We start from the raw sequence: 16672 nt of genomic DNA, 5'->3' as shown, positions 1-16672 counted from the left end.
TGTCCATAAACGCAGGTGCCTTACGTATCCGTGCAACCCACGCGTTCATACAATAGCCAAGGAGTGATTGTACACATAAGGTGCGTGCGTTCGTGCGTATACACGCGTGCACACGCGTTTAATTTTTGTTTTACTTTAAAGACACGCGTGACATGCGGCAACGCACAAAGACACGCGCGGGTTACCGGATCTCGTACTGCACACACCCAACACGATGCACTCGCATCGAGGGCTCGCACAAAGGTAATGTCGTTCACGCGCATGCACAGACGCCCGCGTGAACCCACGTGCAGTGCGAGGCGTCGTCATGGGTTCCAGAGGCTACACGTGCGACTGGGTGTGTACACGCTCGCGCGCGCGCGCACTCGTGAAAAGCGGGGCATAATATATAACGCAAAGCGGTAGCCCTCGGTGATAATGGGTCACGAGAGGCGTTGTCCGTCTCCGCGTAAACTTTACGCAACACGAGTTGCAAACGCGTGGTGTACAACATAACCCATCGGGTACAAGTGGCATTCATACACACACGTGCGCGCGTGTGACCATCACACACAAAGATAAAGATACCCCGTATAGCCTTAACAGACTGTAGGGGCAAGTGCTGTTAGCGAGCAACTATGAAGGCCGGAACGGTACACGAGGGGGTGGGTGGCCAGCACCACGCCCGACCGCCTTTGTCTCCCTAGCGGCGATGTTTACACACCGCACCAGGTACTCATTTCAGGCTGAGTCGACCTAGGGGAGGCCCAGGACCGGTTCAGATAATCGTCACTGGTGTTTGCCGTGAGCGGGAATAGAACCCGGGTCGCTAGGTTCGTAGCGCAGCGCGCTAACCACTACACTACCGCTCCCCTACACACACACACAAATACAGACACTCACACACAGACGCGAGCTGCTTTTCTCAAACTGACCTCGTAGTCAATCGAAGCCGTGGAGTCGCGGTTGCAGGCATGCGCGCTTGGGAAGACGCGGCGATTACGAACCCACCGTGCGTTCTGTTTAGCTTGCTTGGGGCAGGGGGCCCGGCCGAGAAACTCGCGTTCAGAAAGAGAGCCGAAGCAGGGCAACGTTCAACTCACGCGCACTCTCCCTTCGCGCAGCACACGCACAGCACACGGCCACGCAGTCTTGAGCGACAGAACAGTGGGGGGGCACAGCATTACAGATACGAGGCCAGCCAAGCCTCTCTCCCCTTCCGCGCAGAGTTCCACTTGAATTGCAACCGCTCCAAGAAAGAATGGGGGGGGGGGGGACAATAAGAATAAGGAAAGCGGGGAGGGGAGAGAGAGAGAGAAAAAAATATATCTTGCCCTCTCAGAGGCAAGTTAAATCTGTCTCACTTCAGCCCCAAAAAACGCCAAGTGGGCGTGTTGGTAACTCATCCAGACACTGTACCGTGTCTTCGTCTGGTGCCACGTGCGTGTGTTGTGTGCGAGTTCAAAAACAAAAAACACACTGGGGAGACAAAGGCGGTCGGGTCCGGCGTGTGGTGGTGGTGGCGTTTGGCCCACGCAAAGTCCCGTCTCTCGTGCCATGGTGTCCTGTCGTGATCCTCCCCCGTTCAGCGCTCGTTCACGGCACACGCCCCCACCAACAACAACATACACAACATTTTTTAATTCATTCAAATATCGATGTATTTAGCCTGTGCATTACAGCTGACCGCTCTGCATTGAAAGCGCAATGATGCAATGGTGCTTGCTCTACACGTATGAGTGCAACCGCAAGGGACTAAAGGACAATCGTTGCTGCACTACTTGCTTTGTTTACCATGTGACAACACATTTTGAACCCCCCAGCCTCTTTGAAAAACACGCGCGCACACGCGGACATAGAGTCAACGTGCTCAGCTGCTAACACGATCATCCCCAGCTCCATCCCTCTGCTTAATAGCAGAGAAGGGCGATTGTCCGAAACGTCGTCTATTCTGTACACTATGCATATTTGCTTTGTGGGCCGGTGTTATTTACGATTCGAGTTGCTCTTTCATCAAGCGAGACCTGGCATCTGTGTGTCTGTGTGTAACAACCTACGCAAATCCGTTTCGGTGTAATGTAATATCGATCACAATCACGTGCAATTACATACAAGAGGAAAGTTAATTGAACAACACGAACCGTTTGGAGTTGAGCGTGCTCACAAGCCCCCCCTTTGGGAGACAGCACGTGTGAGAGAATATTATAATCATAAGACGCACGTGAACAGCCTTGCCTGTGTTTAAAGACAACGTTGATGTGCGTTTTCCGATCCAGTGGATAGTCTGTGTGGGGAGTGTTAGTATGGCGAAATCCGGCGAGCCGGGTTCGATTCCCGTTCACGGCCAACACCAGTGACGATTATATGAACCGGTCCTGGGCCTCCCCTGGTGCGGTGTGTAAACATCGTCACTGGGGAGAGAAAGGCGGCGGGACGTGGTGCTTGCCATCCACACCACCGTGTGCCGTGCCGGCCTTCATAAATGCTCGCTAACAGCACTTGCCCAAACAGTTTGTTACAGGCTATACGGGGCATCTTTGCCTTTTGTAACCAGATTTATATCACTTTTTTTATGCCGGGCACAGGTTTTGGTGGCGCGTCTTACTTTTTCCGGAGCGTCTTACAATCAGAAGACAGACATTGCTCAAGAAAGCCCTTCCTGAGTTTCCAGACTCTACCTTGAAGGAGGGCTTTTTTTTGGCTTCCGGCCGAGAGGAAAAATCGAGACCCCAGAGAAACCCCACCCCGAATACGACGGAGTAACAATGACCAACTGCCATCTCCTGGCCACAGCTCCCCAACCTGCAACACCGTGGAAAGCCTCCTTGGTCACGCGCGCCGCCACGAACCCGCGGGGTTATTTCATCATCGGCTCATTTAAAATCTGGTGGAGATTTCACTCCGAGATGAAGATGCTTGCATTTGCATAACTTATATACTCGTACAACTTTTGAGCAGCCAAACGCCTGTGAAGAAGTTATGAATTTTTTAAATGTTTAATATATTATGTACGACTTAGCAGGTATAGTTTTGAAAACCGTTTCATAGTGTAGACTGCTTAGATAATGATCTGGAACAATGTAAATGTGTGTTTTTCAATAATAATGCGTTTATGAATTATCATATTTTACAGTGATTCAACATTCCATTGATCGCTGAAGACCTCCCCATGTTATCTTGGTTATGGGGGTTGTTTCACCATACTTCGCCCCGCTGGCCAATGCTGGTTTGGTAAAGTGGAGAAGTCAGGAGGGTGATTGGTGGGGGGGGGGGGGAGTGCAAAATTGAGATAATATCACTCGCCACTGATGTTAGCGGTGGCCGGGAATTGAACTCATGTCACCGGGCTCGTAGTGCACTGCGCTCATAACTGTGGCACCGCCAGGTATACACGAGGTCGTGGGTTTGACGCCTGCTGTATATATTATGAGTTTGCGTTTTTTGTTGTTCTCTCTCTCCCCATGGTCGCGTGGATTTTTCGCCGGGTCCTCCGGTTTTCCCTCCACATTTAGAAGCAACATCACGCGTTTTCGACTATTGTAGCTGCTGTAAATCTCCACGTGATAAGCCACTTCGTTGGGATATCATTTGTGGCCAAGTCGCTTCTAAAAAAGAGCTACATAGCTCAGTGGGCCTTACCTGGTAAAATAAAATAAAAAGTTTATTTTAATAAAACTCATGTTTTGCCTTCAAAATTATTTGCTAAAATATGAACCCCATAATCGTATTTATTACAGGCAATAGCCGCTACAAACATGTTTGGTGACCACAGATCATCAACATACCTTCCATAAGCAATGGTGTTTATGGAAGGTGATAGGTGCACTCCGTTATGGACACGGCCACATGAATTTGACTTCCCCACCAAGGCTAATATGAGCGGTGGATAATATCAGCATCGGTCTTGGGTCCCCCTTCCACCAACCCTCTGAACGACATGGCGTGGGGAAACATCCATCCAGCAGTGGAATGGCAAAGGTGGCTCTATTCTGCAAATAATGAAAAAAAAGTGTATTGCCGTGTTCGCTTCATTAAAGCGCCCTCTCCCCCTATGCCTTAGAGCAAACGTTCGCGGGTCGTGTCCTATAATCCCGTAGTTGAGTGTGTCCAGAATGCATTTCACTTAACAATTGACACCCCTGATCGCACGTTCGCGTTTCATTGTTCGGGAGCGTCTTATAAACCGTGATTTATTAAACATCTCTAGCTTGAATCGACAAAAACTGTGGTCGGCAGGAAGCAATAACTCGTAAGGGCCACTGTAACGGATACTCCACGATTAACAATAATGACGATCATGATGATTGGGCCAATTAAGAGTGCTGACTGATGAATGGTTATTAAGCCGAAATGGATTAACGCCGCTTGTTCGGCTCATGAAGCTCCTCGCACAGCAGAATTCGACGAAAGGATTGCCTTTGGTGATGTCAACGGGAGCATTAAGTGACAAACGCAAGTGGATCTCATTGTTAATAATATTTTAGCAATAATTACCGGTGAAGAGGGGTTTTTCCACTCGCTTTCTCTGCTCTGTAGCGTCACACTCCGCAGGAGGCCAGATAATTGGCTCACCAATTACCGGGGTCGTATACATATTGCAAGCGTTTAACACGAGACCTGAAGCAACGTGGATGTAATGTCAGGGCTGAGCCTAGCCAATGTTGCTTTTTAAAATGTTGCTTTTTAAAATGTTGATTTCGGAGTGCTCTGGTTATGTGCAATGATTCATTTCAAGCATCCGAAACGGTCCTAAACGCTGTTCGGGGAATAGATTGTTGGCCGAACGACACACATCCATTCTCACCTTATTTTGTCGCCATCCATTTAAGTGAAAAGCTCTTCGTGGGATTATAGGATAATAGGGTTACAATCGTCAAGGATTGGCATGGTTAGGTGCGCCTTGTACTCTAGCGACGGTGTCTTACGTCGAACAATTGTTCCCAGAAAATACTTAGTGTGGAAATTCAGACCCCCGATTATAAACAAAGACTCGACTATGCTTGAGCAAAATGCCATCAGTCCAGCTCTCGTAGAACGTAATTAGAATTCACATCAGTCAGTCACTAGCGCGGAAATGTGTATGCATCGGATAGTTCATCATACATTCTTGGCCGTTCAAACGCGACAGAGTTATATCGGTTCAAGTCACTTTACAAACATGTGGGGACAAGATTGCCAAGACGACATTTCATCCACACCAGTTAGTGCCAATAAAACCGGTTATCTGTTTATTTGGAGCAAAAGAAAAAAAAACATTGTTTTAATGGGAGTACTGTAAAAAAAATCACTCGTTACTTTATATGTCTCTTGCCTCCCAGAGCATTTTTGTCCGTATAGTTTATTTTTCTTCAGCAAACCAAAGTGCCCAGTTGTGCTGTGTGTCAGACTATAAATGGTTAAGGTGAAGGGGCCTTGTGTGCTTTAAAAAGAATGTTACCAGCGATGGAAGTGCAGAGGTGATGGGAGTGGAGAGAGGATGTGAGTGGAGAGGATGGGAGTGGAGAGGAGATGGACGTGGCGAGAGGATGGGAGTGGAGAAAGATAATGGGAGTAGAGAGGGGATGGGAGTAGAGAGAGATGATGGAAGTAGAGAGGGGATGGGAGCGGAGATAGATGGGAGTAGAGAGAGATTGGATGTGGAGAGGATGGAGCGGAGAGAGATAATGGGAGTAAAGGATGGGAGTGGAGAGAGAATTGGAGTAGAGCAAGATGATACGAGGGGGAAGAAGATGGATGTGGAGATAGGATGGGAGTGGAGAGAGATAATCGAGAGAGGACAGCAGTGGAGCGACGGTAGGAGAGAAGGGAAGATGCGAGTGGAGACGGTCGAGACGATGGGAGTGGAGAGGGGTGGGGGATGGCTTACATGTGCATGCTGCCACCATCTGGATCATTACAGATAAGGAAGCAATCATTGCCCCCAAAGTATCCAGCAAGTGGACCAACGGGGCATGATTAGAAAGTCATTTTGGAGATCGAGTCAAATTGCATAAAGAGGATGCTTGCGTATAGAAAGGTTAAGATGATTTATGAAGGCTTTTTGGTTTCGCATGATCAAACTCGGCCGTCATCGTCTATCCACCGCTGGTTGGAGGTCTCACCGAGTCATCGCCGTCTCTCACCATCTTGCGATGCTCGATTCGATCTGATTTCATCGCTCCGTTGTTCGTCTTTCACCACCAGTCTTCTCTCCGAGCGACGCGACCTGCCCAAACCTCCTCCATTAAAGAGCCAATACGATGTCCCCAGGGGTCATCCATTTAGTACGTACGCATGGAGGGGGGAGGGGGGTTAACCCAATGCGTACGCTTGCGTATTGGGGGGTCTACTGACAATGTACGTACGCATAGGAAACGGGAGGGGGGGGGTAAAGCCTCGATAATAATTCGTCTACGTTGGCCTTCAAATGAGTCAGTCCAGCGATGGACTACCTGCGTGGATTAAATATCGGCCGTTCTATAGGATTCAGGGAAGGGGGGGGGGGGTGCGTCAGGCGTACGTACGCACGCAGGTGGGGGGGAGGGTGTAAAAAGTCCACGTGCGTACAGGGAGGGGGGGTGGGTCAAGTTGACAGATTTTTGCGTAACTACTCAATGAATGGCCATCTAGCTGACGTATGCTCCCTAAATCCACGTGCTTCTCCTCCTCCTGTCCCATGATGTGATCCCAAGCGTCCGCTCGACGCGGGCTGTCAGCGTGCGTCCGTGCTTCGGTTCCATGGTCACATGTAGAGGGCAGCACTCACCAATTAGACACGTTTGTCTCTCGGTATATCGTGAGCTTGATTTTCATTCTTAAATTAAAATTTCCAAACGCTTGCCATGCTTCTTGTTTTACAATTAACTATAAACTTGCGTTTTTTTTATTTTACCAGGTGGGGCCCTCCGAGCCGTATAGCTCTTTTTCGGAAGTGAACTAACCACAAATGACAGCTCAACGAAGTGGCTTATCACGTGGAAATGTTTTGCAGCCAAATACTCTAAGCGCACGTTGATTCTAAATGTGGAGGGGAAACCGAAGGACCCGGAGAAAAACACACACGACCACGGGTAAAGCACGCAAACGCCAAATATGGAGACATCAGTGTCGGGATCGAACCCATGAACTCCTGCATACATCTTCTTGGTTCTTTCGGTAAAGTCACGTAGAAGGGAGATAACGAAATAATAAAAATAAAACATAATAAAATAATACAATTCTCACGACGTTTCGGCCACAACGCAAGGAGCCGTCCTCAGGTGAAGAACAGGTCTGTCGGAAAGACAGCGTCTGAAGACAGCATCTTTCCGACAGAACAGGTCTGAATAACAGGTATGTCGGAAAGACAGCGTCTGAAGACAGGTCTGTCGGAAATACAGCGTCTGAAGACAGAAAAATCCAGGAAAAAACAGCAAAGTCTTCCAGAAAAAGCACCGTATATCAATGCTGTGTACAAAAATCCCAGTGGGATGCAAGTCAAACAATAACAACCATAAGACAATTTAGATTAAAGTTATTAGTCTAACTCTGTACTACAAAAAACAAACATGGCTAAACTGAAGTTTTCGAAATCACCAAAGTAAAGCTATAAAAGCAATGTAACAGTGATCATAGGAACTGCGATTGAAATTTTACAATAAACGATATACACAACATGTACTACCAAACTTTGCAGCCATAGGTGAATGCACGAGTCACTCCATAACAGCAGGAGTATCAACATTTTTCAATACACCTTTAAGATCAGCACACTATAATCAAAACACAAGATCATACTTTGCAGCAGTCATTCAGAGCGATACATTTGATTTCAGGCCACTGAATAGCAGTGGCAGCTAGGGGTGTACAACTCCTCTAGAGCAGTTTTGAGTGAAGATCTCACAGGTAGTGATCCAAGTTGCAGTTTATTGGAGATAGCATTCCAGACCCTGGGGGCATCAACAGCAGAGGCCCTTCCTCCAATATTTGTAAGGCAATAAGGAATGTGAAGCTGGTAAATGAGCGAAAACCATTTGTTCTTCGAAACAGAGGAGATCCAGCACGGAACATGACGACAATAACCAATTCAAAAGCAAAGTTAAGGCGAGTGCTTTGCTCCGATGTAGGTCTTTCCTATTTCAAATGATCCATAAGAACACGACCCAACTTTCAACATCGTATTCTCCAGTATACAAGGGACAAGTATTTTTTTTCTTCCGTGAATGCACCGATTGAAAGGGAAATTTGGGGATGCGTCTTATAATCCAGTCGTTTGCGGGTGATCAGATTTGTATTACGGCACTGTCGATGTGTTGGCATTGGTGTGGGCATTACTTTGCAGAGCCTCTTGCGATCTGAAGAATACGGTAATAAAAAAAATGAGTTTCCAAACATCGACTTTCATTTGTTGCAATGCTGCAGCGCCACCTTTGGATGGCAATGGTGAAATTAAGAGACATTCAAAAACTCAACGCAACAAAGAGCAAGAACTTCCGTGAATGTGTAAGCCTTACACGATTTGTATCTGAAATAAATAAACACAAATGATATGTTATAATCAGCGCACTATTCCTTCCAAGACATACTGGACGATGCTTAAGTGATAAACAAATACGAAAGACAGCGTTTAAGATCAGTTTCACACGTAGTATGCTTTCGCGACCAAATCATCCATACAGTTTTTTGGTGGTTACATCGCGTAAATATATAAATGTGTCGTTAAACCCTTCACCACCCGACAGCCAATTGGCAAGGTCACGTAAACAGAACGTGCCAATTCGTTACTAGTACAGCACACCGGTTTGTTTGTTGGAGACCAAAGCAACAACATTTACAATCAGAGTAATTAAGATAGGTTTTTTTTGTAAACAATCTATTACACTATTCAAAAAGGCATTATCAGGCGATGCTGCTGATGCTCTGGTGGTGGTGCAAAGCGCACAATTAGCAACGAAACTCACATTCGCTAATAAACACTCCGGCCCTAAAATAATAATAATAACATTTATACACAATCGGCGACTGACGAAATGGCCCTTCGTAACAATACAGAAGGGCCATTGCCCGAAACGTCGCCTATTATTTATCAACATTTATCCTTTAATGTTATCGACGAATGTGTTAGCTTTTTGTTGTTGTTGTTGTTGTATTCCGTGTTTACTCAGACATGGTCAATGTAATGTAAACAGAATATTTTATGACTTCCCTTGTCATATTTAAATTGAAATATTTGTTTTGCATCTCACGACAATAAAATAATCCCTGGAAACACGCGACGCACGCTTACACAACATATATATATTTGTTTCTGAATATTTCTGTTTGCTACAATTGAAGTTATACCCGACCCGCAACTTTAGCATTTTGCATGATACAATAAGGCCGTCTGCAGCAGTTGTGTCTCCATTGTATCTGACAACCACCGACAGTTATTGTGGAGACATAGCAGTGAAAACGGGGCATATCGTGTCAGCTCCTAACGCAGAGTTACAGAGACGAACAATCTGCAGTCCAGAGCGTGCAGGAACACAATTCACCACCTATAGTAGTAGGTTTTTACCCTTTCAACTAGTACAAAAACTGACACCTTTATACAAGGGATCATGTTTGCAATAACCACAACACAAGCAGTCAAAATGCAAACAAAAAGAAACAACTCTGATGATGATAATTATCAAAATGATAATTATCAAAATGCAAACAAAAAGAAACGATTAATAATTATCATCAGAGTTGTTACTTTGTGTTTGCATTTTGACTGCTTGTGTTGTGGTTATTGCAAACATGATGCCTTGTATAAAGGTGTCAGTTTTTGTACCAGTTCAAAGGGAAAAAAACCTACTACTATATTTTGCCGCTGGTAAAGGAGATGTCTCATAGAACTCACCACCTGTTAACTGCTACAATGGCTGTTGAACAGAGTGACAATTTGATTCAGTTATTTCTCAATATTATAAACGCGGTTGACGAGGAGAGATGGTTGCAAACGAAGAACAGACGGTGTATTCGTTTACACGCACGTGGGGTATGAGAGGCAGAATACCACATTGCAAGGCTGTGAGGAATTGCTACAGCGTGGAGAGTCCATCATAGAGCAAATATGTTGATAATGGTGACATGGGTATGCATACATGCGTTAGGTACAGTTGTGATATGAAAGAAGCAATTAAATAAAGGTTTGTAAAATGGAGCTTAATTTAAGGATGTAACATTTTTTATACAAAAAATAATGGACAAGATGAATTACTGAAATACGGATAGCAGGAACATAGAAGACAACATTGATAATTAGAGAAAAAAAATAGATTTGGGACATGTAATGATAAAACAAGGGACCGAATATTATGTTTTGACTGGGAAAATATTACGTACAACAAGCCGGGGAAGACCGACTCAGGTTATACAAGTGTAGTGTGCCAATTCACAGACACTCTCTTTTATTCCGGCCTTCACACCTTTAGGAGAATAACTATTTACCGGCTCAGGACAGCCAACATACTTCCAGACCCACAGCTTGAAGAGGGCGACGATCAGGATGGCTGCACGACGAGTTCCACTGCAGATGGCAGCAACCCCGACTGTGAGTCGGAGCTCGCCTTTCATCCTGCCCAGCGTGGCCAGGCCTCGCCCTCGGCCCAGCACCCCTCTGGATCCCACAGAGGGCTCCGTGCCTTGCCCACAGGTGCAACTGGAAGAACGGGTTGTTACCCCGAATTCTATTGTCCACCAATCTCCCAGCGCCACGCGCTACAGTGACTCATTCCCTGTTACTGCACAAGCGAGTTGAACGATTGGATGCACCTGGTAGGATTACACTGGTCAACACACTTTTTCTGGCATAAGGTATTCCAACGATTTTAAGGTAATTTTGGGGTGCTGATTCCAAATATGGCATCAGTTTTTGTCTATAACATTAGGTTTTTGAGATATCAAATATTGCATTTTCAATAAAAACTGCAGAAGAAAAATATTCAATAAATGTGTATATCTACTTAAAATAATATTATAAACAAATTATCATAAAAATACAGCACCATATTTTAACACTAAAGCAGTCACTGACTCGCAACAACTTGCAATCATAAGTAACAGAGTTATTTTCGGGTAAAATCAATGAAAATGGGGTATGCCGATAGCATAAAAATGAGATGTGATAGAGCAAATCTCAGATCAGATTTGGAATCAGCACCCTGAAATTAGTCTAAAACAGCTGCAAAAGTCCAGGCCAGAAAAAAAAGTGTTTTTTTTTGTTGACCAGTGTTATCTAATGGAAGGTTATTGAGTGAATATCATGGACAGAGCTAAATGGAAGGCTAAACTCGGCAACGTCTGTGGGAAAGGGCATGGCACAGAGAGATGAGCTACCCTCGTGGAGTTACTGCATGCTTATAAAGAGGAATCATGCACAAAAACACCAATAAGAGACAATGCATCGGCAATGAAAATACGTGGGATGGGTTAGGACAAAAGAATAATGGCTTGAGGGAATGATGGCTCATAGACGGGACTGTTTGTGGAATGGCAGTCGACGGTGGGAACAAACGCTTAGAGAACAACCACCGTGTAGATGTAAAATTTCGAATCATAGCTTTCGTGACTGCAGGGATTCATCTTCTTGGTTCTTTCGGTAAAGTCACGTAGAAGGGAAATAATAAAATAATAATTTTATTATTGTTTAACTTTGTATTACTTTATTATTTCCCTTCTACGTGACTTTACCGAAATAACCAAGAAGACGTGGAGATGTAGTGATGGCATAAGCTCATGTCTAGACATGTGATGGATGGTAGTGCTTGCGGGAGCAGGAAAGACTCAAGTTTCAAGTTAATTCCGTGTCATCAGGTGAGAGCTCAGACAATCAGAGATGCGTATGGACTGGGGCTGAACGATTAATCAATTCCAAATCGAAATCGCAATTTGAAGCAATGCGATTAGCAAATCGCAAAGGCTGCGATTTTTTTGCGATTTGAAAAGTCCGATAACTTTGACGTTGAGTTTTATAAGGGCACCACGGGGTGACAAGCCCCTCCCCACCCAGCCCCACCCCTCCCACCCAGCCCCTCCCCACCCTCCCATCCCCTCCCCACCCAGCCCCTCCCCACCCTCCCCTCTCCACCCGGCCGCACCCCTCCCAGCTCCACCTTCCCCATCCAGCCCCTCCCCACCCCACCCAGCCCCACCCCTCCCAGCCCCTCCCCACCCTCCCCACCCCACCAAGCCCCTCCCCACCCAGCACCTCCCCACCCTCCCCACCCTCCCCTCTCCACCCAGCCCCTCCCATGTTTGGATGCACAACGGACGGACGGACACAATAATCCCCTGTGGGCTGGTGTAACCAGGAGGTTCCTACCAGTACCAGGCTCATATCTGCTTAGACTTTCAGTGCTCTATTAGGCAATTCTTATTTTTTATTTTTACTAAATCATTTGCAACTACTTCACAGGTTAGGTGACCTTCATCTAGGAGTGGATTGACTATGGCCGATGGTGATGGCGATGATGATACCGTGTTGCCACAATGTCCAATCAAGGTACTGTGTGCTCACAATAAAAAGGTTTTTGGGTTAGATCGCTGTAAGTATAAATGCGTCGTAACCCTCCACCACCCGACAGAGCCAGTCAGGGTTGTCACGGCAATAAAACATGACAATTGGTTACCACTTCAGCCCACCGGTGCGTGAGAGAGTAAATCCACGACATTTACAATTTGAGTACAAATGTGTGGGCTGATGTAGTAAGTATTTGGCACATTTTGTTCACGTGACATCCCTGACTTGCTATGTCGGGTGGTGGAGGGTTACGACACATTCATACTTACGCGATCTAACCCAAGAGACCGACATTATGAATAATTTTGGTCGCCAACAGCCTACGTGCGTTGTTTTCAGTGGTGGTAAGATGGGTGTTGATGCCAAGCACGGCCACAGGATGGCGTACTGACCACAGCTCTGAAAGCATTCTCTTGAATTTTGACTTTAAACTTTCGTGACCGCAGGAATTCAAATTCTTTTGTTCTTTCAGTAAACTCACGTAGATAGAAAATAATAATTTGTTCACTTAATTTTTTCGTATTATTTTTCTATCTAAGTGACTTTACCGAAAGAAGCAAAGAATATACATGCTCTTGAAGTCAATGGGTCGACAACCAAAATAACAAGAAGTGCCATGTTTTGTTAGAACTCGGTAAAAACTAAAACAACACAACGGTCAAAATTTCAGGAGCAGCGATGCTCGTGGACACGAGACGGTGGTGGTCGTGGTCCTTAATAAATGACGGTCACGAAGCAGTCCTTAATGAGTCGCATGCTGCTCCGGTACTTCCATGGTAAAATGGACTTCCATGGTAAAATGGACTTCCATGGTAAACTGGACATCCATGGTAAACTGGACATCCATGGTAAAATAGACTTCCATGGTAAATTTGATTTTCATGGTAAACTGGACTTCCATGGTAAACTGGACTTCCATGGTAAAATGGACTTCCATGGTAAATTTGATTTTCATGGTAAACTGGACATCCATGGTAAAATGGACTTCCATGGTAAAATGGACTTCCATAGTAAACTGGACTTCCATGGTAAACTGGACTTCCATGGTAAATTTGATTTTCATGGTAAACTGGACTTCCATGGTAAAATGGACTTCCATAGTAAACTGGACTTCCATGGTAAACTGGACTTCCATGGTAAATTTGATTTTCATGGTAAACTGGACTTCCATGGTAAACTGGACTTCCATGGTAAATTTGATTTTCATGGTAAACTGGACTTCCATGGTAAACTGGACTTCCATGGTAAAATGGACTTCCATGGTAAACTGGACTTCCATGGTAAACTGGACTTCCATGGTAAATTTGATTTTCATGGTAAACTGGACTTCCATGGTAAACTGGACTTCCATGGTAAAATGGACTTCCATGGTAAACTGGACTTCCATGGTAAACTGGACTTCCATGGTAAATTTGATTTTCATGGTAAACTGGACTTCCATGGTAAAATGGACTTACATGGTAATCTAGATGCCCATGGTAAACTGGAGGTCCATAGTAAACTGGACTCCCTAATTCTTGGTTCTTTCGGTAAAGTCACGTATAAGGGAAACAATAAAAAAATATAAAACAATAAAAAAAAATTGTTTCCCTTCTACGTGACTTTACCGAAAGAACCAAGAATATGAATCCCTGCAGTCACGAAAGCTTTAAATCAAAATGGTGGACTCCGATAGTCAGGGGTTGGCAAAACAAAATAACAAGAAGAACCATTTTTTCGAATTCGATATATAAAAAAAATCACTATTTCAAGAACCGCAACGCAGTTTTTAAAAAGACGCATGCGGCACCAGAGCCGCAGGTTGCCTTAAGTTTTTCACAAGCCTGTGGCTCATCCCCCTTCTGTGTTGGTGCTGTTACCATCCTTGAATCTCACCCAGATCCGAAAGAACTCTGGCAAAACAGAGCGGAACAACGTGAATCAACACCTCATTCGAGACCCAAACATTGCACCTCCTGGCTTTGGCGTTCCTAGAAGACACCGCCAGAACCATCAACTGCATCAAAACATCAACATGCTGGGGAATTAACGACACGAGCCACTGTATGACTTTGGCCATCCCGAACCCAAACTGTGGACCGCAAAGCAAATCACACGCAGTCAGCACTCTCTCAACAGAGGAGGAATAGCAAAACTGCACTGATAAACACCCAAGAAGCCTGCTTGATACAGCTATCGTGGCTGTGACGGTTCCACCTGAAGACGGAAGCTTGTGTTGCCTCCGAAACGTCGTGATTTTTATGTTACTTTTATTAATTTAAATTTAAAATTTTTACCTACGTGACTTTACCGAAACAACCTAAGAATATGAACCCAAGAAGCCCTCTCGTGGCCAGCAGAACATTAGCATGTAGCTCCTCAGCATATCGCCATTTGCAAGAATGCAATTGATATTATATTCTCCAAGTTGGGAGAAATACTGTGGTGATTTGCGTGCTAGCGACAAGGCCGTACACGTCTGTCTGTACCTCAGGCACATTCCCGCTGAACCATTTGGCTACTACTTATTTAAAAAAAACGGAGTGGTGCAGAATCACAATTTTCTTAATGGTGGGAATACTTTCAAGTTCAGTGGTTATACAGGTAAAGGCGAAAGCACTCCGGAAAGCCTCTACTTCCAAAGAGCCCATGTCCTTAAATAACTGCTTGAATCGGTATTAAGCGTTCGCGTCGAACCCAAAAGGGTTGAAATCAGTGAGACCACTGCTGATAAAACCTGAGGATGAACTCAAGAAACACTCAAAATCACTCCAAAAAATTACAGAGAAGTTCGTGAAACGGAGATAGAAACAGAGGCGCAGAAAGCATTGACGTGCCATGCAGGCAAGGGCGAGTCCACTCTTAGAGACAAGAACTGGAGGGGGTGATATTAAATGAATTTGTGTAGCCGAAATAGACGAATGCGCTGCATCACTTAGTAACCGCCCCCCACCCCACCTCATTATACATGAAATAATAATAATAATAACCTCGTGTACCATTGGAACCTTTTGTTGCCAGATAGAAGGGTAAAAAAAACAATTATCATATTTTTTACTGGCAAATGAGGTTCCAATGGTGTAAATGCTTACCTCGAGCTCTCATACTCTGATGGTGCATTGTCTTTGAGTTGTGCGCCTTTTGGCGTCATCTGGTCCAACCCATGTGAGACTAGGCTCTAAGGAAGCTGTCTCGGGTGTGGACCAATCAACTTCAAGGACAGTGCATATATTATCAGAGTTGTGTTTTTTGTTTGCATTATGACTGCAGGTATTGTGGTCTATTCAAACATGACTCCTTGTAAAAAAGGTGTCAGTTTTGTTGCAGGATAGAAGGGTAAAAAAACAATTATCAACCTCGTGTAGTTATTATTTTTCTCACTTTTCTCAGAGCAAGGTTGTGAGTTGAAGACACTATTTAACGCAGCCGACCCTTTAACATAATCCCTGAAACCATTGGCAGAAGCTGCCTAGCGAGACAACGCGGGCACGCAGTGCCGACTGGGTTACTGTCGTTACTTACAACAGGTCAACGGCACACCACGTGAGGTTCCATTGCGCTGTCGCGAGACACTCTACATTTAAAAAAAAACGCTCGTGATCGAGGGTAATCCGTATCACGCAAAGCAGGTACACACAGGGAGGGTGCCTGTGTAACTGGCTCAATGTCTCCACGAAAGTACAAAAAAAGTGGTAATTTTTTTCTCTCTCTTTCTCTCGCTCGAGAAGATTACCGCGTGCCAAATTGATTTCCACGTTGCGCGATTAGATAATGCCACCACGGTGGTTTGAACCCAATAGTTTGACGAAAAATAATGTTCCACTACGTTGTGTAGTGTAATGTAATAATGCGGTGCATGCCCTTTACCCAACACACCTATTGATAAGTGTCGATATTTTTTTTCAGAAAGGACCTCTTCTTATGTTTGGTCATCATCCATAAACTGGTGTTTTGTATGTAGGAGAAAACCAGAGGACTTATGCTGGCACGGGGATGACACTCAAAGATCCGTACAGATGGATTCATTCCAGAATCTACTGCTGTCTTTTCAACTCTCCATCTACCAGCCAAGATTAGAAAACCTCATGCTCCCACTGGGGAACCCACAATAATCTTGATGCTAATGTTATGGTTTGTGTGCCTGTAACATTATCACTCGTAAAATGAATCACACCACATTTTCAGACACTATTCGGTTGGTAAACTATG

At 45.0% G+C, this 16672-nt stretch overlaps 2 protein-coding genes across 3 annotated transcripts in view; both read right to left on the bottom strand.

Annotated features, from left to right (window-relative positions):
* Positions 1-1184, bottom strand: part of LOC133356599 (forkhead box protein P2-like) — a 292969-nt gene extending 291785 nt beyond the window's left edge. The window contains exon 1 of the mRNA XM_061574212.1: positions 915-1184. Coding sequence (XP_061430196.1) covers positions 915-955 — 41 coding nt within the window. The 5' untranslated portion in view covers positions 956-1184. The remainder of the gene's footprint in view (positions 1-914) is intronic.
* LOC133356600 (uncharacterized) overlaps positions 1-16672 on the bottom strand; it is a 490957-nt gene that overhangs the window by 252765 nt on the left and 221520 nt on the right. The window lies entirely within an intron of this gene.

This window comes from Lethenteron reissneri, chromosome 54, assembly GCF_015708825.2.
Source record: "Lethenteron reissneri isolate LAM-NWPU_2019-01 chromosome 54, ASM1570882v1, whole genome shotgun sequence".
NCBI lineage: Eukaryota > Metazoa > Chordata > Hyperoartia > Petromyzontiformes > Petromyzontidae > Lethenteron > Lethenteron reissneri.
The sequence above is the reverse complement of the archived record's forward strand: the minus strand, read 5'-3'. Positions and strand labels throughout refer to the sequence as shown.